Source organism: Homarus americanus, unplaced genomic scaffold, assembly GCF_018991925.1.
Source record: "Homarus americanus isolate GMGI-L3 unplaced genomic scaffold, GMGI_Hamer_2.0 scaffold23598, whole genome shotgun sequence".
Lineage (NCBI taxonomy): Eukaryota > Metazoa > Arthropoda > Malacostraca > Decapoda > Nephropidae > Homarus > Homarus americanus.
Genome location: NW_024731054.1, coordinates 2,364,074 through 2,389,117, shown reverse-complemented (window position 1 = coordinate 2,389,117; position 25,044 = coordinate 2,364,074). Strand labels below are relative to the sequence as shown.

Genomic DNA, 25,044 nt, shown 5'->3' with positions numbered 1-25,044 from the left:
CACCAAGTACTCAATTTTAGCACTCGAGCCTAGACCCCAGCACTCAACCAGTATACCTGATCCTTGCACCTAAGCCTAGCACCCAGCAACCAAGCCTAGCACCCAGGAGGGACCAAAGCCCCCCCGCTAATACCTAATGATTAACGCTCCTAACATGGCTATTCAATTACATCAAAGCTGAGACTTGTTCAGTGATTTTATTAGATGTAAAGCAACAGTAATGGCCAGTGTGTATAATGAACTACACCCAGCCAGAGTATCGTGTGTTAGTGGGGGTGTATTTAGAGTGTTGTTAAAGAGTCCCTACACCTACAAGAAGTATACAATACATAACTCTGAGGCGTGGGATATATCAACACACCTCCAGCCATCGCCCCGGATTAAACGAAGTAAACAAAAAACGTAGTATTATTTGTTTACATACATTCATTACCGCAAGTCTAATAATGGAGAAACATAATTTCTTTCTTTAGTTAGTTAATTATGTGGTTGGTTAGTTAGTTAGTTAGTTAAGAGGAAGTGGAGAACTGATAGACTGTGAGATGTAAATATGCAATGTTGTTGACGAGTTGGGCTGTGGTATGAGTAATGGTGGCTGGCCTTGCATTGTGCAGAAGTTGTCGGCCTCGCCTCCTCCTCCTCCTCCTCCTCGCCTTCCTTACCTACACACACCTGTCCTTATTACGCAACACACTGCACACGCCGAAAAAAAAACCCGATTATATTCTTTTTAACCTTATAAGGGCAAGTTAGTGTCTCGGAACTGTGTCTAGTGTTTAATATTGATAACGAAAACTGATCTGATAAAAATACGTGTTCCTTCACTGCCCCTATAAGGTAATGGCTATAGTTTATATCAATATTCTACTATATTACCCAACACACTATAATCATGGGAGAGAGAAGTGTGAAATTATTACGCTTGATGGATTATAGACGTAATTTTATAAGTGTATAAGCCATCTTGTGACGTAATCATCATCATATACGATATCTTGTGAGAATTTTCCTCATATATTAGTGAGAACAGCGTTAAAGAATTCGAGTGACCGAAGTATTGTGAGACATGACTGAAGTGTATTAGTGGAGCATTATGAGACACTTAACATGACTGAAGTGTATTACTGAACCATTATGAGACACTTAACATGACTGAAGTGTATTAGTGAAGCATTATGAGACACTTAACATGACTGAAGTGTATTACTGAACCATTATGAGACACTTAACATGACTGAAGTGTATTAGTGAAGCTTTATGAGACACTTAACATGACTGAAGTGTATTACCGAAACATTATGAAATATTATGATCACAAGTAAACAAAATTTAATATCAAAGGAATTTAAGTAAAAATAAATTAATTAAAAAACTAAAATGATTTTATGTTTATTAATTTATTTATTGAGGTGGTGAAGGTAAGGTGGTGGAGGTGGACCTTGATGATGTGATGGTTGGAGTCTCATATGGTCAATAATGGTGACTAATACTTGAGTTATGTAGACACACACACACACACACACACACACACACGATACAGGTACAGTATATAGACAACTGTAATTTTTTGGGTTCATTTTATCTTCCCTTTAAAAAAAATTCAGACCGGATATACAGTAGTTATTTCTTCCTAGTTTATTTACCTTAAAATCCGTAGTAAAATTTGTATTCGGTTCAAATTAAAAAAAAACTAAATCTACTTTGTTTAAAATATTCAGATAAAGCGATAAATTCCGGTTACAGTTTTAAATATGAACTGATTTTATATTTTTTTGAGGATTAGTGAAAATATTTTAAAGTTTGGACTCGTGTTTGTGTTTATCAATAAGTATAGTGAGTTTAGCAGCGCAGGTGGCTTTAACTTAGCACTTATTGACACTTATGGAGTTCCTTCTATAACACACACACACACACACACACACACACACACGTATCACATATATATATTCATTGTGTATTCAGTATTCATTGTGTTTAGATATATATCGTTATTCTCTGTCCTAAAGATAAAAGTTGCCTCAGGGTAGATCAGAGGTGATTCAGCCAACAAGGTAAGATTGAGTAATACTGTGTGATCTATCTTATCTTATCTGGCAGCTGAGCATACCTGTCGGCCACCACCTGTTGTGACACACATTGTGGAGATAACCGCTAGATACGCCACTGTCTCTATAATAATAATATACTGTTGATATTTATTAGAGTACGGCCAAGTTATGAACTGTGTCAATCTCATCTGCTTCTTACGTCACGGCCAAAGTTTGTTTACATTTTGAGAGTTGTGAAGAAGCCACTAAATATATGTAAACAAAGAAAGACCGCGGCATACATACATACATACATACATACATACATACATACATAGCACCTAGGTAATGGTTTAGTATGCCGTACAGTGGGTGCCGGGTACATTAGCATTTTTATTATGGTTCTGTGTAAAACAATGTGACATTTAGGCTCCACTAGTACATAATTAAATTATATATGCAGATTCTATCACCAATAATTTTATCATCTTTTTAAATCACGACCGAGCCAGACCATTATGTCTGAGCCAGACCAGTATGACCGTCCCAGACCATTATGGCCGTCCCAGACCATTATGACCGTCCCAGACCATTATGGCCGGGCCAGACCATTATGACCGGCCAGACCATTATGACCGAGCCAGACCAGTATGACCGTCCCAGACCATTATTAGACCATTATGGCCGGCCATTATGGCCAGAGACCATTAGCCAGACCATTATGACCGAGCCAGGACCCAGACCATTATGACCATTATGGCCGGGCCAGACCATTATGAGACCATTATGGCCGGGCCAGACCATTATGACCGAGCCAGACCATTATGACCGAACCAGACCATTATGATCGAGGCAGATCATTATGACCGAGCCAGACCATTATGACCGAACCAGACCATTATGATCGAGGCAGACCATTATGACCGAGCCAGACCATTTTTACCTGATTGGCCGTGACAATATTTTAGCCAATTTACACCTGTTTGCCCTCACCTTGGCGGCCACTTAACGTGATACAAGATCTGTTATATAATTCATCTCTTAAAGCATGAATTAATGATAATCTTGGTGAGATATATCATGTTTGATCCCTGAACACCTGATGGCTGACACTGACAGCTGACACCGATGGCTGATACTGATGGCTGACACTGATGGCTGACACTGATGGCTGATACTGATGCCAGGTTGTGTCAAAATCTTCCTCCTCTGCTGTCATATCAATAAGGTATAACATGACAGTAATATCGCCCCCCCCCCCGGAGAATCTTAACACGTGATCATAAACCGGACCTGTACAGTACCTGGACGTGTACCTGTACCTGTATCCACACCTGTACCTCTACCTACATCTGTACTTGCACTTGTACCAATATATGTACCCACACTTGTACCCGCAACTGTACCCGCACCTGTACCTGTGCCCACACCTGTACCCGCACCTGTACCTGTGTCCACACGTGTACTCGCACCTGTACCCGTACCTGTGCCCACACCTGTACCCGCACCTGTATCTGTGGCCACACCTGCACCCAACCTGTACCTGCACCTGTGCCCACACCTGTACCCGCACCTGTACCCGCACCTGTACCTGTGTCCACACGTACCCTCACCTGTACCTGCACCTGTACCTGCACCTGTACCCGCACCTACCTGTGGCCACACCTGTACCCGCACCTGTACCTGCACCTGTACCCGCACCTGTACCTGTGGCCACACCTGTACCCGCACCTGTACCCGTACCTGTGCCCACACCTGTACCCTCACCTGTACTCGCACCTGTACCTCTTTTTAATTGCTAAATGAAATACAATACAGCAGTGGACGTGACTGAGGGCTCGGCCGCCTCGTTTAAACTCCTGTTATGGTTAATATTTTTATCATTGTAATGTAAAAAAATATATGAAAAAACCAGACACGTTCACACTGTTGAAATATATGACACACACACACACATTACATGGCTGTGTGTGTGTGTGTGTGTGTGTGTGTGTGTGTGTGTGTGTGTGTGTGTGTGTGTGTGTGTGTGTATCACTTACATCAGTGATCCTAACCCCTTCCTCTCTCTTCTTTCTTCCTCTTCCTCCTCTTATCCCCCTCCTTCCTCCTCTTTCTGCTCCCCCTATTTCCTCTTCCTGTCCCCCTTCTTCTTTACTCCTCCACCTCCTCCTTCCCTCCCCTCACCTCTTCCTGTCCTCTTCTTCCACTCCTGTTACCCTCTGCCCTCCCTCCCTCCCCTACCTTCCCCTACCCTCTTCCCGTCTCTTCACCGTCACGGCCGTCCTAACTTGTCGTCAAACTCTCATAAAGTCTCCACAAAAGAGACAAACTGTGTCATCATTTTTTTCTCATCCAGGGAACCCACACAGTAGGAAACTTTGCCGTTATTTAAAGACAATGATGACGAATTAAAAAACCCATAGAAGAACACTAAGCTGTTTTATGAGTTAAATGTTGTTATTAAGTTACTTTGTCGTTATATTTGTCCTTGTAATATGTACAGATGTGTTCTATATTCCCTGGACATATATAGCGACATCTGGTAACCTATATAAGAATTAATATAAGATTTTTCGATATGTTCTTTATTTTTTCTATCTATTATAGACTGTTTTGTTCTGCCCCATATAGTCTCATATAAGCTATAGCGAAGAGAGACATTTATTGACTATAAACCAAAGCTATATATAAGGTTGATATAGCTATGAGATATTGTCAAGTGTCCAGAGAGTTATAGTTGAACGTCTGTGAACACTGTCACCCGCGACCTGGTGGTGTTAGTTCAATGTATAGTTTATTACCCATGTATATGTGTATTTTATAGTGTGTATATGTGTATTTTATAGTGTGTATATGTGTAGTTTTGTAGGTATTTTATATGTATACACGCTATCATGTGGGAATATACTGAAGTTGATAATTATACATAAACATACATACATACATACATACATACATACAGACTTACGAATACACACAAGTACTTATATACACGGACACATACTGTACATAAATACGCTCACACACACACACACACACACACACACACACACACACACACACTGTCATTGTAGTGATCGCCAAATGATGGGCATTTTTATTTCTCGTTCTAGTATCTACTTCCTGTTACCCCAGCAAGTTAATCTGTCAACTCGGTGAATGTATACACACACAAATTCAGACAAACACACAGAAGGACTCACAAACACATTTAACGTCATCACACACACACACACACACACACACACACACACACACACACTGTTAGTGATCGCCAAATGATGGGCATTTTTATTTCTCGTTCTAGTATCTACTTCCTGTTACCCCAGCTGTCTCTCTCTCTCTCGTCTAAGTTAATCTGTCAACACGGTGAATATATACACAAACAAATTCAGACAAACACACAGAAGGACTCACAAACACACTTAAACGTACACACACACACACAGAAACGCTCACAGGCACTCATGAACGTACACAAACGCACATAAACGCTCACAAAACACTCATGAACGTACACCAACACTCATGCACGTACACAAACACAGACATGTATACAGACACACAGACGCTTACAAAGACACATACACAAACACACAGAAACATACACAGACGCTCACAAACAGAGGAGTGAACCAGCATGTGAGTGAGGATGGTGCCAGTGTACTTCTCTCTTCACTCACCAGCCAATAGTTAACAAGCACAGCATTACCAGTAAGGTTTGGTTCAGCTACAGTATAGAGGCTCTCAGAGAGGTTTTCCTTTGACTAGACTTTCTGCCGACGGCGTGGTAAGATACAGCCGAGGGGTACAAAGCCGAGGCGCCACGTTGTGTATACTGTGATATTTACGGGTGGATATATTACTAGTTTATATCCTCGTGTGGATAATAATGATGTGGTGTTTGGTGGATCGTCTGTTGTATGTGTGTCAGTACCGTCTGTTGTATGTGTGTCAGTACTGTCTGTTGTTTCTATGATGACTTGTGTCTATTATCTGTCTATATGTAATTATTAGTCTGTCTATTTATCTGTCTATATAGAGGCCAGAGGGGAGGAGGTGTGGAGGCGGTGAGGAACTGTATGGCAAGTACTGTACTGTAATAGTTTATGCCATAACTATTTTGCCCTGAACTGCCGGGAATTGCCATATATATACTTATCTATGGCACCACGGCGGCCCATAGACAGACTTCGGGACAGCATAGGTGTTAGATAGTAAAGTGTGTGTGTGTGTGTGTGTGTGTGTTAAGGAACGTTGTGTGGCGTGGGTGTGTGAACGTGGTAGCTGGGGCTCAGTTGTAGACGTTTACGGGGCGAGAGGCGGCGTGTCATTGTTCCCAGCCTCGTGCGTCCCCAGCCCCGCACACCCCAACAATTAACACTTTCTCTCTCCCTACACTACATACACAACACTGGCTAGCCGGCTGTATGGCAGATGGTCTCATTATTCATCCTAGTTATTTATTGAAACTTGTAACATAACTTGTAGCTAGTTATTCCATTCATGAGGACAGAGGAGCTCGGGACGAGACCAAAATCGATATGCGTGAGAGTAGCTTCGGTCGAGACATGTTTGTGTTGAGCAGACTAGTTTGGTGAGTTTCTCCGCGGGAGACTGACGCTACTACGGTGTGCTCGTGATGGTGCTTTGTCATGACTCATGTGTAAATACTCAGTGACCCTTCTCTTGTTAACTTGTTACACTGAAACTAACAAAGGGTGGAGGCGTGCAGGAGGCCTCAGACAGGAGCGGTGTACAGCCTGGCGGGGTGGGCCCTGGCAGGAGGCTGTAGTAGTAGTGGTGGTGGCCGCAGTTCAACAGGGAGAGGGCCATCCTCACCCATGTCAACACAATGTTCAAGGGCATAAAGAAACGCTTCAACTCCTCCAGGTGAGTGTGACACTGTGGGGTGTAGAGAGTGCCACTTGGTGTTAGGGTCGAGGGAGGGCCAGTAAGGTGCCAGGCCCTCACAACAGTGCCAATAGGCCCCTTCTCCACTCTCCCTCATCCATACACTAATATTACTTCCTTGGCTCGCTCTTCTAAACAATTGATTTTACCCCCAGCACAGTCTTGTATCTCCTGTGAATATTTCCCTGTGGTGGACGAGAGCTGTGAGGTGTGTCGCAGGAGAGGGGAGGCCTACGAGAGACTCTTAATGGTGTGTGAGAGGCTTAGAGGGTGTTGTGGTGTGACAAAGGACGCCATATACTCCTTGTGTTGGCGTCGCCTCCACAAAACTTCTTCTCCTCATAATGACAGACGTGGACCACTTGTCTTACTCAGTTCAAGAGAGCGCTTGGTGGTGTAGATGGTGGTGGTGATGATTGTGGTGTTGTTGGTGGTGTTTGTGGCGGTGGTTTTTGTTGTTGGTGTTTGTGGTGGTGGTGTTTGTGGTGGTGTTGTTTGTGGTGGTGTTGTTGTTGGTGGTGATGGTGGTGGTGGTGATGATTGTGGTGTTGTTGGTGGTGTTTGTGGTGGTGGATTTTGTTGTTGGTGTTTGTGGTGGTGGTGTTTGTGGTGGTGTTGGTGGGCAGTGGTGGTGGTGGTGACGATTGGTGGTGCTGTTGGTGCCCGGTGCAGTGCGACTTGAGCTGCTGTTGGTGCTGCGTGTGGTGGTGCTGGGTGGTGGGGTGTCGTCTGCGCGGCGTCTTCAGTGATGGTGTTGTTTGTGGTGGTGCTGGTGGTGGTGGTGTTGTTTATGGTGGTGGTGTTGTTTGTGGTGGTGTTGGATGGTGGTGGTGTTGTTGGTGGCGGTGTTGTTGGTGGTGGTACCAGGCGGTGGTGTTGTTGGTGTTAAAAGTTGGTGGTGGTGGTGGTGGTGGTGTTGCTGGGGTGCCGGTGTGGTGTGGTGAGCCTGCGTGTTGCTGGCGTAGTGTTGGTGGCGGTGGTGTCGGTGGTGGTGTTGTTGGTGGTGGCGGTGTTGTTTCAGGCGGTGTTGTTGTTGAAGCGGTGCGTTGGTGGTGTCGGTGGTGGTGCTGCCTGCGCTTAAGTTGTCGTTTGCGTGTGTGCTGGTGGTGCTGGCGCGGAGTTTGTGTTGGCAGGTTGGCAAGAAAGTCGAAGCAGGTGGTAAATAAGCAGGTTGCGGTGCGTGTTGGTGGTGGTGTTTAAGCGATGGTGGTATTGGTGGTGGTTGAAGGCGGTGTTGTTTGTGGTGGTGTTGTTGGTGGTGGTGGTGTTTGTGGTGGTGGTGGCTGGTGGTGGTGGTGCTGTTGCGGTGTTGTTGGTGGCGTTGTTGCAGGTTTGCGGCGGTGCTGGTGGTGGCACGCAGGTGGTGGGCGGTGTCGTAGGTAAAGAAAAGCGTGGTGGTGTTGTTTGGTGTCGTCGGTGCAGGCGGCAGCGCCAGCGGTGGTGCTCAGGCGCAGAAGTGCGGCGCAGGTTGCTGGTGGCGGTGTTGTTGAGTGTCGGTGGCAGGTCGGTGTCGAGGCGGCGTCAAGTGCAGTGTTGCTGGCGGTGGCTAGCAGTGGCACCAGTGGATGCTGAGGAGCACCATTTGAGGTCAGCCACAGTCAGCTGACTGGGGGGCGTGTATCACAGTCTTGTACAGTTAGTGACCTCGTGTGTATTAGACTGTCTTGACATACATACATACATACATACATACATACATACATACATACATACATACATACATACAGTTATTTACATTCAATATAATCAACATACATCTTACCACTGGTTCATAGTGTACATAGACAGTTTAGATATACAAACAATAGTAATTAATGAATCGATTTGACCAGTGAGAGAGAGAGAGAGAGAGAGAGAGAGAGAGAGAGAGAGAGAGAGAGAGAGAGAGTACGTCAACTTAACCAAGAATAACATCTGATAGATAGACAGATAGACAGTAAAATTACCTTACAAGTTGGATTTTGGTTTAACATTGACAGGTTGACAGAAGCTTGACGGATGACAACAGATATGACTGAAGCTTGACTGATGACATGACAGATATGACAGTAGCTTGACATGTACAACCTAATTACCGTACTGTCAATTGTAACGAGTGATGACAGCTTGGACGATAACCTGTCAGTCACCATCCATGTTATGTCACTGTAACAACCTGTAACATTTGTAACACTGTCAATTTGTAATACATTATGACTTGTGACAGCCTTAAATGGTCTCTGTAACATTGTAATATGAACCGTCACCATACATAACACTGTGACACTGTTATATGAACCGTCACCATACATAACACACTGTAACACTGTAATATGAACCGTCACCATACATAACACACTGTAACACTGTAATATGAACCGTCACCATACATAACACTGTAACACTGTAATATGAACCGTCACCATACATAACACTGTGACACTGTTATATGAACCGTCACCATACATAACACACTGTAACACTGTAATATGAACCGTCACCATACATAACACACTGTAACACTGTAATATGAACCGTCACCATACATAACACACTGTAACACTGTAATATGAACCGTCACCATACATAACACACTGTAACACTGTAATATGAACCGTCACCATACATAACACACTGTAACACATCGTTAGTGTCTGTGAGGTGTTTTGTAACTCGCCGTGTGAGTGAGTGACCGTCCAGAATAGCTCGTGGGTTGGTTGAGTAACGCGGCCATGAATCACTGCATTTTTGACCAAGGTGAGGAAAGTGAGTGACAGTGAGAATAACAGTGACAGTAACGGCCTGGAGCTCTCATAGGGTGGATGTGTTGTGAGTGACGGCCTATAGCATCGTAAAGGAGTGAGTAACAGTAACAGTGAGAGTGACGACCTAAAGCATCGTAGAGGAGTAACAGTGAGAGTGACAGCCTATAGCATCGTAGAGGAGTGAGTAACAGTGAGAGTGATGGCCTATAGCATCGTAGAGGAGTGAGTAACAGTGACGGTGAGAGTGACGACCTATAGCATCGTAGAGGAGTGAGTAACAGTGACGGCCTATAGTATCGTAGAGGAGTGAGTAACAGTGATAGTAGCAGTGAGAGTGACGCTGTGTACTGTCTAGTTTGTTCATTTTGGGGCGAATTTTGCCTCAGTGGGACAGTTTGTAAATTTGTTCATTTTTAGGCAAGTTTGTGCATTTTGGGGGCAAGTTGTGCATTTTGGGTTACATTTTAAAGGTTGAGCAATTCAATTGTCAGCATTTTGGGGGCAAGTTGTGCATTTTTGGTCAAGTTGTGCATTTTGGCCAAGTTAATTTTTGCATAGCATTTTTGGGGTCAATTTACATTTTTTGAACGAATTTGTGATTTGGGGGCAAGTTGTGCATTTTTCGGTGAGTTTGATGCATTTTTATAGGACGGTGAGAATTGTCTTAAGTACCTCAGTCCAACTATTGAATATTATAGACTTAACCAGCACAACAATGACTCACTCCCTTGTTAACATAGATGACGTGGTGTTGTATGTGTGGAGGGGTTGTGTGTACGTACATGTGTGTGTGTGGGGAGGTTGTGTGTATCTGTGTGGGGTGTGTGTACGTACATGTGTGTGTGGGGGGTGGGGTTATGTGTATGTGTCTGGGGGTTTGTATGCTGAAAGTATATTAAGATACACACTCACACACACACCTTCAGTATAGCCTTGGCCTACCTACACCAGACTACACTACTACTACTACACTCTTGCCACACACTCTACCACCAACCACTAACTACCACTAACCAGCCTGAAGCAACCACTAAACCACCGTCACGATAAACAATCACTAACAACCATTCAGTGTCGCAACGTCTCCTCCACTGATTCACTGCCCCAGAAAAGAAGAAAAAAATTACTGAAATCTTTTAAGAAAATTGTTATTTGATTTGTCACCTCAACCCCACATTGGCGACGAGAAGCTTGGCCTGTGGGTTAAATATACCAGGTGTATACCATTATTTGTATACCTGTGTAGACTATATGTTGTATATTCTCGTAAGATATCTTGTTGCCAGGGTCGTAGTCTCAAGGGTTATTACGTTAAATTAGATGAAAAAAGCAGGTAAATTCCTCTTCAGTAAAGGTATTAAGTATGTAATTAAAGATGGCGACGAATTTACTCTTTGACTTTACTGTAACTGGCTGTATCCTCAGTAGAGTGATACCTCCATATAACGGACCCTTGATACAAAGGACTTTCATCTCTATATAGTTCGTTAGATGGGGATTTCACATCTAACGGACCCTCGATATAAAGGACTTTCATCTCAATATAGTTCGTTAGATGGGGATTTCACATCTAACGGACCCTCGATATAAAGGACTTTCATCTCTATATAGTTCGTTAAATAAAGGTTTTACCGTAACGTTAAAGAAGCACAATAGAATGAGTTTAGTTCTTAATCTCTATAACACTGTGACCCAAAAACTTACGGACGTCTGAGAATCCATCTTTGTGTCGTAACTTAAGTGCGTTGGTTAAGAGAAAAATTGAAGTTTAGAACCATTGTGACTCCACCATTGTGTTGTAGTGAACCAATTAGCAACGCTCTCATATCTCCACTACCAAGAGACACTACGAGGAGACCTTTGAGAATCCGGCTCCTGAGTGGTGTGGGTTGGTCACTGGAATAAGGGGTGTGGGAGTGAGGGTGTTGGGGGGTGTAGTGTTAGTATGCAAGTTGTGTCGTATACAGCCAACTACTCTTATTAATAATGGTGTAGTCCAGGCGGTGACTCTCTCTCTCTCTCTCTCTGTGTCTCACTCTCTCTTTCTCTCTGTCTGTCTGGCTGTTTCCTAGTCTCTCTCTCTCTCTCTCTCTCTCTCTCTCTCTCCTTCTTGGTTTATTGATTCACCAGCCCGCCGGGACCTGTGTGTGGTGATTGTAGTGATTGTGGTTATTGATAAACTACCACCATTCCGGGGAAGGGTGGTGGTGGTGGTGGTTTGTGGGACCTTGTGTAATGGTTGAAGTAATTGATAAACCACCACCATTCCAAGGGTTTGTGTGGTGATTGTGGTTACTAAGAAACTACCATTATTCCACCAGGACCTGTGTGGTGGTTGTGGTTATTGAACTACCACCACCAATACCGCTGAACACAAACTAACCTAACCTAACCTAACACACACACACACAACTTCCCTGTGTGTTTTTCTGTTGAAAGTAGGGAATACTTTCTAAATAAAAAATACAGTGAAAGTTGAAACAAAAAACTTTCTTTCGGAGACAAAGTGAATCTTGTAGGCCTCTGACGCCCCCTGTAGGGATAGTCTGGATACTGAACTTATATACTAAACTCTGAGGGCTGTCTTGAGGGGCTAGTGAGGAAGGCTGTTTTGAAGGGATAGTCGTAAGTTTGAGGGCTAGTGAGGGGGGCTGTTTTGAGGGCCAATCGTAACCTGTGGGGACTGAGGGCTGTTTTGAGTGCCAATCGTAACCTGTGGAGACTGAGGGCTGTCTTGAAGGCCAATCGTAACTAGTGAGGGCTATTTTTTAAGTGCTCGGCATAAGTTGAGAGGACTAGTTGTGTGAGAGTGACTGGCGTGGTGGTAGCGTTGAGCCCCGCGCGTTATATTTAAACGTCTGGGGTGACTAATGCTCTCAAATCCTCCCCCACGCTGAGGGCTGGCGTGTAGGAAGTGAGGGCTGGCGTGTAGGAAGTGAGGGCTGGCGTGTAGGAAGTGAGGGCTGGCGTGTAGGAAGTGTTATGGTGTATGTTGGTGGTATGGTGTTGATGGTGTATTAGTGGTGCTGTAAGGTGTGGTGGCGTTAGTGGTGTTTCGTAGTGGTGGTGTGGTAAGCTGTTGGCGGTGGTGTAGTGTTGATGTGGTGCCGATGGTGGTGTAAGATAGTGGTGAGGTGTGGTGGTGGTGGTGGATAGTGATGTGGTGGTAGTGGTGCCGATGGTGGTGTAAGATAGTGGTGTGGTAGTGGCGTGTGTCCTTACCTGGGTGACCAACAAGTCGATCACCACTTTCTCTCTCACCTTCAGTGCCTTGGTGCCATCCTTGGTGCCTCACACGCACACCTGACACGGCCAAGGTTGCCGTCTGTCTGTCTGCCAGAGAGGTCACTTGCATCCTGGCCTATTGCTCTCGCGCGCCCGCACCTGTGGCTGTGAGGACGGTGGACACACACACACACACACACACACACACACACCAGCATCACGAGGTTGAGGCGGTGGTGTCGTGGCACTTGGGGGTGAGGGGGAGGGTAGCAGGAGATGGGGGTGAGGGGAGGGAGGAGATGGGGGTGAGGGAGAGTGTCATGTACCAGCTGGTTCGTTATGCACTACACGTGTTCCTCTGTTTATTCTCCCCACCTCGTACTCTCCCCACCTCCCCCAATATTCTCCCCAACACTACTACTCTCCCCACCCCCCCACCACCTCCCCACCTCCCCCAATATTCTCCCCCCCCCCACCTCACCCCACTACTCTCCCCACCTCCCAACACCTTTCCTCTCTCCTCTCCACCACTCCTCCCAACCCCCCACTCACCTCCTCAACTCAACCTCCCCAACTCCCCCACCCCTCCCACCTCCCATTACTCTCCCCAACTCCTCCACTACCCTCCCCAATCTTACGTTCCTCCCCGTTACTTCCTCACTACTACGCCTGAGGGAGGGGGCGGTACACACCACAACAACGCCCACCACCACCAGTTCAGAGGTCACTTGTTGACGGAGTGACCCAGCTATAGGCCTATACCGCCACATAATAGGCCTGGCGTGTTGAGCCTACCGTCGCTATGGTAACTACTTGGCAACGAACGGAGAAGGAGAAGAAGAAGAAGAAGAAGAAGAAGAAGAAGAAGAAGAAGAAGAAGACGAAGAAGAAGAAGAAGAAGAATATAAACAAGAAGAAGAACAAAATGGTCAGAAGGAAAGAAGAAAAAGAAGAAGGATAAATATTAATTAAAAGGAAAGGATGATAAGTGTGTACCAAGTGCGGGTCTGTCTGTCTGTGTGTGTGTGATAATTTACTCATTACGAGGAATATGTACACGTGCACGGCTCTCTCTCTCTCTCTCTCGTTCAGAAAACAGTCACACACACACACACACACCGTGAGTCACAGGCAGCCGTCAAGGTCACATTGGTGTTGTACAGAACGATTATGTTACTATTTATTCACTCCACAGTACAGTGACCCTCCACCCCCTCCTCCACCCACTCCTCCCACTCCTCCACCCACTCCTCTCACCCACTCCTCCCACTCCTCCCCCATCTACTCTTCCACCCACCACAAGCAGTTCCAAGGGGTTGTTAGTGTGTGTGTGTGGTGTGTGTGTGTGTGTGTGTGTGTGTGTGTGTGTGTGTGTGTGTGATCAGTAGGGGGTCTTAGTGTCGGGATTAGGGTGTTACACATATGGTTCGGGTGCAGGTGTGGAACATATGCGTTTGGCACATGTGAGTATGTGTGTGTCTGTGTGTGTGTGTGTGTGTGTGTGTGTGTGTGTGTGTGTGTGTGTCTGTGTGTGTGTGTTTAAGTACACACCCCTGGTAGGGATCTCTCTCTCTCTCTCTCTCTCTCATTATGTGGTGTTGATATTCTAAGTAGGTTTTGTTCTGAGAGAGAAGATGAGGGAGAGAGAGAGAGAGGTGTGAGGGAGAGAGAGAGAGTGAGAGAGGTGAGGAGGGAGAGAGAGGGAGGAGGGAGAGTGAGAGTGTGGAGGGGAGAGAGAGAGTGAGGAGAGAGGAGGAGAGGGAGAGGTGGAGTGAGAGAGAGAGGAGGTGAGGAGAGGAGAGTGAGGGAGAGTGGGGAGGAGGTGGAGGGAGGGAGAGGAGAGTGGAGGAGGAGAGTGTGGGAGTGAGGGAGAGGTGAGTGAGGGAGAGGAAGGATATAACTGAGTTCTTCAAGAGAATAAGTAGGCTTCTTTAGAGTGTGTGAGAGGCAGGCTTATGTAGAGAAGTAGAAGGTGATGCCTGTGTAGTCAGTCTACCTCCCAGTGTAAGTAGACGGGTAGGTGACGGGTCTGTGTGTAGTAGACGGGTAGGTGACGGGTCTGTCTACCTCTGATGTAGTAGACGGTAGGTGACGGGTCTGTCTACCTCCTGGTGTAGTAGACGGTAGGTGACGGGTCTGTCTACCTCCTGATGTAGTAGACGGGTCGTTGGTTTGTGGTAGACAGGTGGATGAATCATGATAGACAGGTAGACAGTGCTGTATTAACGAGTTGTGTAATATTGTTAATTAACTGGGAACGAACTGTTTAGTAGACTGTGTAATTGAGAGAGAGAGAGAGAGAGAGAGAGAGAGAGAGAGAGAGAGAGAGAGAGAGTATGTATGTCTGTATGTCTGTCTGTCTGTCTGTTTACGTGTTTGTGTCTGTCTCAATATTCACCTCAAGACAGAAGTAATGAATAAATACAAAGGAAAATCAAAGAACAGATAAAGAAGGAATAAGTATAGCGGGTGAGAGTGACATATACAACAAACTGAAGGGTAAGAGAGGGAAAAATGTGATGAGGGAGAGGGGAGAGAGGAAGGGTGAGAGGGGAGAGGGGGAGGGAAGGAAGGAGGGAAGGGAGAATGTAGGGGAGGAGGAAGAGGGAGAGAGAGAGTGTAAGGGAGAGGAGGGAGGGAAGGGAGGAAGGAGGGTCAGTATACGGAAGTGAGGGGAGTGTAGGGAGAGGTAGAGAGGATAGGAGAGAAGGAATGGAAAAGTGAAGAGGGGATTAGTGAGGTAACATGAGGGAAAAATACTGATGATGAGAGAGAGAGAGAGAGAGAGAGAGAGAGAGAGAGAGAGAGAGAGAGAGAGAGAGAGAGAGAGAGAGAGGAGAGAGAGAGAGAGAACGAACATATAAAGGAAGTTAAGGACGTTAACGAAAGTGTGGGAAGTAAAAATATGAGATAAATAAGAAGAGGAAGTGTGTGTGTGGAGCACAGAATGACCGAGAGTAAATGAGGAAGAGGCGTGAATGAAAGGAGGGGAGGAGGAGGGGAGGAGGAGGGAGGTAGGGGGGAGCAGAGGGAAGGGGTAAGGGGTGGTGAGGGGTAGGAGGTAGGGAGGGGGGGTAGTGAGGGGAAGAGGAAGGAGAGATAGGAGGCACAGTTAATCATGTAGGTGGTGTGTGTGTGTGTGTGTGTGTGTGTGTGTGTCAGGGTCATCACAAGGTTAGGTTAGACTAGGTTGACACGTAACAAGAGATCATGACAGTACTGAAGTTAAAGCAGAACACAAGGTCATTATGTACAGGTAATGAGTAAACACACACACACACACACACAGACACACACACACACACACACACACACACACACACACACAGACACACACACACACACACACACACACACACACACACACACACCTGGGTTATGGTAATGGCTGCCAGGTAGGGTAGAGGTGGTTCTCATGAACGTATTGATCTAATTAAATTGGTTGAAACTGTTATTTTGCGTGTTTACTGGCCTGTGGGGAGAGGGGTGGGGAGGAAAGATTTAGGGGAGGCTAGGAGGTGGGGAGCTCAGATTTAAGGGAGAGTGGAAGGTGGGGAACTCAGATTTAGGGGAGACTGGGAGGTAAGGAGGGTAAGAGGTGGAGAAGTCCGATTTAAGGGGGTGTGGGGAGGTCAGATTTAGGGGAGATATGGGAAAGGAAGGGGAGGAGAGAGGAAGAGAAGGTATAGATAGAGGGGAGAGGGAAGGTCAAGAGTAATGGAAGGGAAAGGGGGGTTGTGATTTTTTTACCTCCTTCCTCCCCTTCCTCCCCCCCTCCCCATTCCTCCAGTAGGCAGTAAGTCACCACAGCCACGCCCCCCTCCCTCCTCTATCTCCTCCTGGCCTCTAACCTCCCCTTCCATCATCTCCTGCCCAACACCCTCCCCTTCACCCTCCCCATCACCTCCCCCTCCCCATTCCTCCAGTAGGCAGTAAGTCACCACAGCCACGCCCCCCTCCCTCCTCTATCTCCTCCTGGCCCCAACACCCCCTCCCCTTCACCCTCTCCCCATCACCCTCTCTCACTATGGGTCTTTAATAACCTGAAGGTCACCCAGGCTGCAGGAAGAAGGTCACTAGTCAACAGCGGCTATCAGAATTTTTAGCTCTCACCTGAAGATTACTCACCCTAGCTGATTTCACCTATCATTAATTACTGTAACGCTACCTGGTGGGGGAGGGGTTAGGTTAGGTTATGGTAGGTTAGGTTAAGGTCGAGTCTTAGTGTAATTTTGATCTAATTTTTTAACTTATGTGTTTTACGTCAACCAATTAGGTGCCTCATGTAACCTTCCGCGTCCATAACAACAACAACAGGAGGATAACTATAACAGGGGGATAACGATAACAACAACAGGATAACTATAACGGGGGGATAACGATAACAACAAGAGGATAACTATAACAACAACAAGAGGATAACTATAACAGGGGGATAACGATAACAACAAGAGGATAATAACAACAACAATAATAGGATAACAACAACCTCCACCACCACAACAACAGGATAACGAAAACAACAACAACAACAGGATGACGGCCGTGATTTAACTGATTTATCACAACAACGACGTAATGATATCCTCAAGAACGACCTACGTCCTTTAATATGACCAGGACGACCACTTAACCGGTAGTTGTCAGTGATGGTTGATAAACGACAACTTCAACGTTCACGACGACAACGACAAGTGCTTCCCTCCCGCTCACCTCAACGACAAGTGCTTCCCTCCCGCTCACCTCAACGACAAGTGCTTCCCTCCCGCTCACCTCAACGACAAGTGCCTCACGCCCACCTCAACGACAAGTGCCTCCCTCCCGCCCACCAGGACCTAAGCGCTGTAGTCCCGACTGGGCGTATCAAACCTTAGCTTAATGACTACTTAATGACGGTCGGGGGAAGGGGCACCACCACCACCACCACCACCACCCGTGATAACATTACCACGGGTGTTGACACGGATTTTGTTACCTTAACTGGAGACGTTAAAATACAATTAACTGATTGACTGGTGATACGAAATATAGCAAACTTCAACATACACGACAACAACACGACGATAACGACAGAGAAGACTAAGTAACCATGACAACACTCAACGACAAGTAGTAGTTAAGACCAAAGGGGTGACCTCAGCCACTAAGAGAAGCCTTGTTAGTTGTGGCCAGGTACTGAAGACTGTCTTACCTTGACACATAACGACCTGGCACTGTTAAAAAGGTATACCTGGTTAATACGTGACCTTTGACCTGACCTCTTGACCCTTACTGTATATCATGAATCAAGATTGTTCTTCCTCTCCTATCTTGACCTTAGTTTCCATCGTGACCTTTATCTCCTGACCTGCCCCTCCTGCCTGACCTCTGCTACCCCCCCCCCCTTCGGCCAAGGTCAGCAGGATGTGGTTAATCAGTATCAATTGGGGGTCAGACGCGCCTCTACACCGTCACTCTACAAACCTTTACTGAGTCGTGTTTCTTCCTGAGGTCAATTTGGGGTTAGTTTAGCATGTATCTTGAGGTTGACTTCTATCGTTGGGGGTCACACAAATGGTGGTTTTAGGGTCAATATGTGATAAGAGGTCACCTGGGGTCACATTGACGTGTGCTGGGGTTACCTGGGATCACCTTGGATCATCTGGGGTCATATAGGGTTCACCTGTGGTACGCCTGGGGTCACTTGGGGTTCACCTATGGTACGCCTGGGGTCACCTGGGGTCACCTGGAGTCACCTGGGATTCACCTGTAGTACGCCTGGGTTCACCTGGGGGAGGTATCAGTAATTACAATGTTGTTTGTTTGCTCGGTCGCTGGAATATAAAATGTGAAGCTTTTTATCATCAAGTGTTTTATGGTGTTATGAGAACCTGACCACTGTATTGTGTAGAGAGAGAGAGAGAGAGAGAGAGAGAGAGAGAGAGAGAGAGTTACTACATTAACAGCTTAAGGCCTTATATGGCTGCTTGTGGGGAACCTCCAGAGTCACATACATACATACATACATACATACATACATACATACATACATACATACATACATACATAACATTCTACCACTACACGACCACTCTACAAGTCCTACACGACGCGACGACTCTGGACTCCCGCCCTCAGGAAGGTGTTGACAGTGACTGGTGGAGGAGGAGGTGGTAGTGGTGGTGGTGGTAGTGGTGGTGGTGGTGGGAGTGGTGGTAGTGGTGGTGGTAGGGGTGGTAGTGGTGGTGGTGGTAGGGGTAATGAGACAAGACAGTAAGAATGGCATGTTGGTTTAAAAACACAGTCCGTACAACTGTCTGTCTTAAATAACTAAAGGAGAGAAGGGGAGATAAAGGAAGGAAGAGTAGAAGGAAGAAAGATAGGGAGGAATGATAAAGAGGAAGAGGAAGAAAGTGAATGAGAGTCGGATGGAAGGGGAACTAGGAGAGAGAGGGAGAGAATTAGATAAAGGGAGAAACAGAAGAGAGAATGTGTGTGGAAGAGAAAGTCAAGAAGGAGAGATAATGAGAGAGAGGGAGAGAGAGGGAGAGAGGGAGATACTTAGTAGAATAGACAGGACGATACTTAGGTAGAGAGAGAGAGAGAGAAAGAAAGAGAGACAGATATTTCGGTAGAGGCAGACAGCGAGGTATTCAGAGTGTGGCAGGTGGAATTGTCACCATTGAGAAATACTGACAAGCTCACCTGAGACCTCTGACGCTACCTGGTGACCTGTGACTTGGTGACTGAGGGTCCCTGAGTCTCCTGGTGACCTGTGACTTGGTGACTGAGAGTCCCTGAGTCTTCTGGTGACCTGTGACTAATTCAAGGTCCTATAGGTCTCCTGGTGACCTGTGACTTGGTAATTTAAGGTCCTCCCTCCTTCCTCCCTTCCTTCTCCCTCCCCCTTCCTCCCTTTCCCCTTCTTCCTTCCCTCCCTCCCCCTTCCTTCTCCCTCCCTCCCTCCCTCCCTTTCCCCTTCTTCCTTCCCTCCCTCCCAGCATTCATTGGCTGGTGCACCAACCATTTAATGCGCTTACTGGGTTGTGTGGAGTGTAGGTAGGGTGTTGCTGTGTTACTGTGGGTGTTGTTGTGTTAGGGAGTGTGTTGCTGTGGTGCTGTGGGTGTTGTTGTGGGTTTTAGCTGTGTTGCTGTGGTGCTGTGGGTGTTGTTGTGGGTTTTAGCTGTGTTGCTGTGGGTGTTGTTGTGTTAGGAGGGTGTTGCTGTGGGTGTTGTTGTGTGTTAGGGAGGGTGTTACTGTGGGTGTTGTTGTGTTAGGGAGTGTGTTGCTGTGGTGCTGTGGGTGTTGTTGTGGGTTTTAGCTGTGTTGCTGTGGTGCTGTGGGTGTTGTTGTGGGTTTTAGCTGTGTTGCTGTGGTGCTGTGGGTGTTGTTGTGGGTTTTAGCTGTGTTGCTGTGGTGCTGTGGGTGTTGTTGTTGTGTTACTGTGGGTGTTGTTGTGTTAGGGAGGTGTTGCTGTAAGGTGTTGTTGTGTTAGGAGGAGTCATGCTGTAAATTGTTGTTGTATTAGGGAGGGTGTTGTTGTGTTACTGTGGGTGTTTATTTGTGTTATTGAAGGGTGTTGTTTGTGTGTTAGAGGTGTTGCTGTGATGCTGTGGGTGTTGTTGTGTTACTGTGGGTGTTGTTGTATTGGGAGGTGTTGCTGTGGGTGTTGTTGTGTTAGGGAGGTGTTGTTGTGTTACACTGTGGGTGTTGTTGTGTTGTTGAAGGTGTTGTTGTGTTAGAGAGGTGTTGCTGTGGTGCTGTGGGTGTTGTTGTTGGTTTTAGCTGTGTTACTGTGGGTGTTGTTGTGTTACTGTGGGTGTTGTTGTGTTAGGGAGGGTGTTGCTGTGGGTGTTGTTGTGGGGTGAGTGTAAATCTTGGTCCCAGATTAGGTTAGGTTAGGTTCACCACCCCTCACACACACGACCCAGGACCCGCCCACAGCTCCCCAGAACGACCTCTTTAAGTGAGATCCATCTGTCGTGGTCTTCCCCGCTCCAGGGTCATCTTACACACACACACACACACACACACACACACACACACACACACACATCACCCGCTGTATCCATAACGCATTACGCTGACTATATATCCAGGTTGAATTAGAGGTTTATCAAGAAAGAAATATAGATTGTGGTGGTGGAGTGGATTCAGAGCTCGTCTCCTGTTCTATAGGTCGCTGGTTCACGCCCGAGGCACCCCAGTCTACCTTGCTGTGAATGGGTACCTAACTTTACAATTAGGGAAGTGATGAGGGTTGTATGAAACGACGTTCTGCCTTCTATACCAAAAGGCTTAATAGTACAGTATGCTGAATCCACACTGCCCCTAACTGGTCACTAACATTACAGGACTCATTTCAAGGAAGGACTAACATTATAATACAGGTGATACAGTATACATCCTTAAACTCTAATACATAAATACAGGTAAACATACACCCAGATTCAAAATTCCATATTAATTTAATACCTAACCTAACCTAACCTAACCTACACCACCAGGGAGCCTAATGCTTGGGGTCTGACTCTCTTTATTTTGGTGAATTTTAATCTGTTGTAGTGGTGTAAGTAGAACTCTCCCCCCCCCCTCTCTCTCTGTTGGTGCTAGCTGGCTCATAGTGGCCCTAATGTGTGTGTGTGTGTGTGTTAGTATCTGTGTAAACTTCTGTCTGTCTGTATGTGTGTGTGTGTGTGTGTACTTAAAAACCAGTCAACGAGACACGACAAGACAAGTACTAGGCAGATTTCTAAACATAACATCACAAAACATAACATAAGATAAACATAACCCACAGTAGACAATGTTACACCTCACCCATAACCAGAGAGTAAACACCGAACTATTATCTACCCATTCTGTGTTTCCTCTTTGGGGATGGAAGTCATAATTGGCTCCATATTAAAGTTTATTGTTTATGTTATGAGTTTCAGTTGTTTGTGTACTGTATGTCGTCCACATTGGGTTAGTTTATGTCAAGTACCTCCCTGGGTAATGGTTGGTCCACCTCCCTGGGTAATGGTTGGTCCACCTCCCTGGGTAATGGTTGGTCCACCTCCCTGGGTAATGGTTGGTCCACCTCCCTGGGTAATGGTTGGTCCACCTCCCTGGGTAATGGTTGGTCCACCTCCCTGGGTAATGGTTGGTCCACCTCCCTGGGTAATGGTTGGTCCCGGGATAATGGCGGTGTGGGTTTTAATTCTTATATTTGGAATTTGATGATTTTTGGGGATTTTTTTTTACTTTTCTAAATTTGAGTTGCTTAATTATCAGTTTTTTATGTTTTATTTTTTATTTGATGTTTTATTTTAGTATTTTTATTTAGACGTGTGGTACCTGGTGATGGTATGGAGGGGTCGTGTGGTACCTGGGGTCGTGTGGTACCTGGGGTCGTGTGGTACCCTGGGGTCGTGTGGAGGTCGTGTGGTACCTGGGGTCGTGTGGAGGTCGTGTGGTACCTGGGGGTCGTATGGAGGTCGTCGTGGTACCTGGGGTCGTATGGAGGTCGTGTGGTACCTGGGGTCATGGAGGTCGTGTGGTACCTGGGGGTCGTATGGAGGGTCGTGTGGTACCTAGGGGTCGTGTGGAGGTCGTGTGGTACCTGGGGTCGTATGGAGGGTCGTGTGGTACCTGGGGGGTCGTATGGAGGTCATGTGGTACCTGGTGGTGGTATGGAGGTCGTGTGGTACCTGGGGTCGTATGGAGGTCGTGTGGTACCTGGGGGTCGTGTGAGGGGGTCGTGTGGTACCTGGTGATGGTATGGAGGGTCGTGTTACCTGGGGGGTCGTATGGAGGGTCGTGGGTACCTGGGGTGGTGTTCTGGGGTCGTTCTGGTCGTGGGGGTGAGGAAGGCGTGTTGTGGTCCGTTAGTCTTATGAGGTAATCCCATCCAGTGTTTTTGTACAGCATAGGACTCCTCCCTCTCTCTCCTTCCCTCCTCCTCCTCCTCCCCCTTCCTCCGCCCTCTTTCCTCCCTCCCTCCCTCCCTCCTCCCTCTTCCCTCCTCCCTCCCTCCCCTCCTGCTGGGTGAAGGAAGTACACCGCCCTCCTGATTGTGACAGTTCCCTCCTCCCTCCCTTGCCACAAACACTTCTTCCCTCCTCCCTCTCCCTCCCTCCCTCCTCCTCCTCCATCCTAACAATGAATACATATATTACAGATCGTGTGTGTGTGTGTACATCACCCCATGTGTACACAATCCCGACTATGTACACCACCTCATGTGCACGTCAGCTCGTGGGTTGATGTAAAGAGGTGACGTGTTCTGTCTACCCCTTAATCTGCCCCCTTCCTCCTCCTCCTCCTCCTCCTCCTCCTCCTCCTCCTCCTCCTCCTCCTCCTCCTCCTCCTCCTCCCTCTCCTCCTCCTCCCTCCCTCCCCTTCCTCCTCCTCTTCCTTCCCTTCCCCCCCCTCCCTCTCTCCCTTCCTCTCTTCCCTCCTCTTCTCCCCACCCTCTCCCTCCCCCTCCCCCCCTCTTCCCTCCCCTCTTCCTCCCCACCCTCTCCCTCCCCCCTCTCCTCCCACCCTCTTCCTCCCCACCTCTTCCTCCCACCCTCTTCCTCCCACCTTCCCCTCCCACCTCTCCCTCCCCCTCTTCCTCCCCTCTTCCCCCCCTCTCCTCCACCCTCTCCCTCCACCCTCTTCCTCCCCCCTCTCCCTCCCCACCCTCTCCCTCCCCTCTTCCTCCCTCTTCTCCACCCTCTCCCTCCCCACCCTCTTCCTCCCACCCTCTTCTCCCTCTCCTCCCACCCTCTCCTCCACCTCTTCCTCCCCCTCTTCCTCCCCCTTCCTCCCCCACTCTCCCTCCCCCTCTCCCTCCCCCTCTTCCTCCCACCCCTCTTCCTCCCACCTCTCCCTCCCCACCCTCCTCCCCCTCTTCCTCCCCACCTCTTCCTCCCCCTCTCCTCCCACCCCTCTCCCTCCCACCCTCTTCCTCCCACCCTCTTCTCCCACCCTCTTCCTCCCTCTCCCCTCCCCCTCTTCCCTCCCACCCCTCTTCCTCCCACCCTCTCCTCCCCCTCTTCCTCCCACCCTCTTCTCCCACCCTCTTCCTCCCACCCTCTCCCTCCCCCTCTCCCTCCCCACCCTCTTCCTCCCACCCTCTTCCTCCCACCCTCTTCCTCCCACCCTCTCCCTCCCACCCTCTCCCTCCCCCCCTCTTCCTCCCTCTCTTCCTCCCCCTCTCCCTCCCACCCCTCTCCCTCCCACCCTCTTCCTCCCACCCCTCTCCCTCCCACCCTCTTCCTCCCACCCTCCTCCTTCCTCTTTCTCTTTCTTTTTGGTTGTTCTTCATTTTTCTTTTTAATCTTTTTCTTCCTCTATTCCTACTACCTCTTCCTCTTCTTCCTTAATTCCTTCTCTCTTCCTCCTTTCCTTTACCCCTGCTCTCCTCTTTTACGCCCTCCAACACCTCCCCTATCTCTCCCATACCCCCTCTTCTTCTCCTCTCCTCCTCTTCTCCTCCTCCTCCTCCTCCTCCTGCTCCTCCTCCTCCTCCTCCTCCTCCTCCTCCTCCTCCTCCTCCAGGTGACCGCCCTCCTCTCTCTCCTCCTCCTCCTCCTCCCCTCTCTCTCTCCTCCTCCTCCTCCTCCTCTTTCTCCTCCTCCTCCTCCTCCTCCTCCTCCTCCTCCTCCTCCTCCTCCTCTCTCTCCTCCTCCTCCTCCTCCTCCTCCTCCTCCTCCTCCAGGTGACCCGCCTCGCTCGTTACACCACCTTGAAGTAAGTCGCCCAAGGACCACTAGTATTGACCGTCCATAGGCACTTCATGGCAGGGACAGTCCATAGGCAGTGAACTCCTAGTACTCTGACCTTTACTACCATGGTTATAGGTGCGAGATCTTCACTATAGGTACAGGAGGTTCACTATAGGGGCAGGTGGTTCACTATAGGGCGGGCGGGAGGTTCAACTATAGGGGCGGGTGGTTCACTATAGGGGCGGAGGTTCACTATAGGGGCAGGAGGTTCACTATAGGGCGCGGAGGTTCACTATAGGGGCGGGTGGTTCACTATAGGGCAGGAGGTTCACTATAGGGGGTGGGGTGGGGTCCTCTTCTGCAACAAGAATAAATCTTTTTCCTTCTTTGTATTTTTCTTGTGTTGAAGTGGTGTTAGCCTGGGGGGTCGGTCTTGAAGGGTCCTCTCAGTGATCTCA

General features: G+C 47.6%; 1 protein-coding gene across 8 annotated transcripts in view; it reads left to right on the top strand.

Moving 5' to 3' along the window:
- Positions 1 to 6,611: 6,611 nt before the first annotated feature.
- Positions 6,612 to 25,044, top strand: part of LOC121867499 (serine-rich adhesin for platelets-like) — a 132,594-nt gene continuing 114,161 nt past the window's right edge. For 5 of the 8 annotated variants that reach the window (XM_042367463.1, XM_042367461.1, XM_042367462.1 and 2 more), the window contains exon 1: positions 6,614 to 6,920. Coding sequence is in view for 5 of the 8 variants with exons in the window: in XM_042367461.1 (XP_042223395.1) it covers positions 6,883 to 6,920 (38 nt within the window). In the remaining 3 variants the exon portion in view is untranslated. Of the gene's footprint in view, positions 6,921 to 25,044 lie in introns of all 8 variants that reach the window. The other 3 variants (XR_006089165.1, XR_006089164.1, XM_042367466.1) reach the window with 1 other exon arrangement.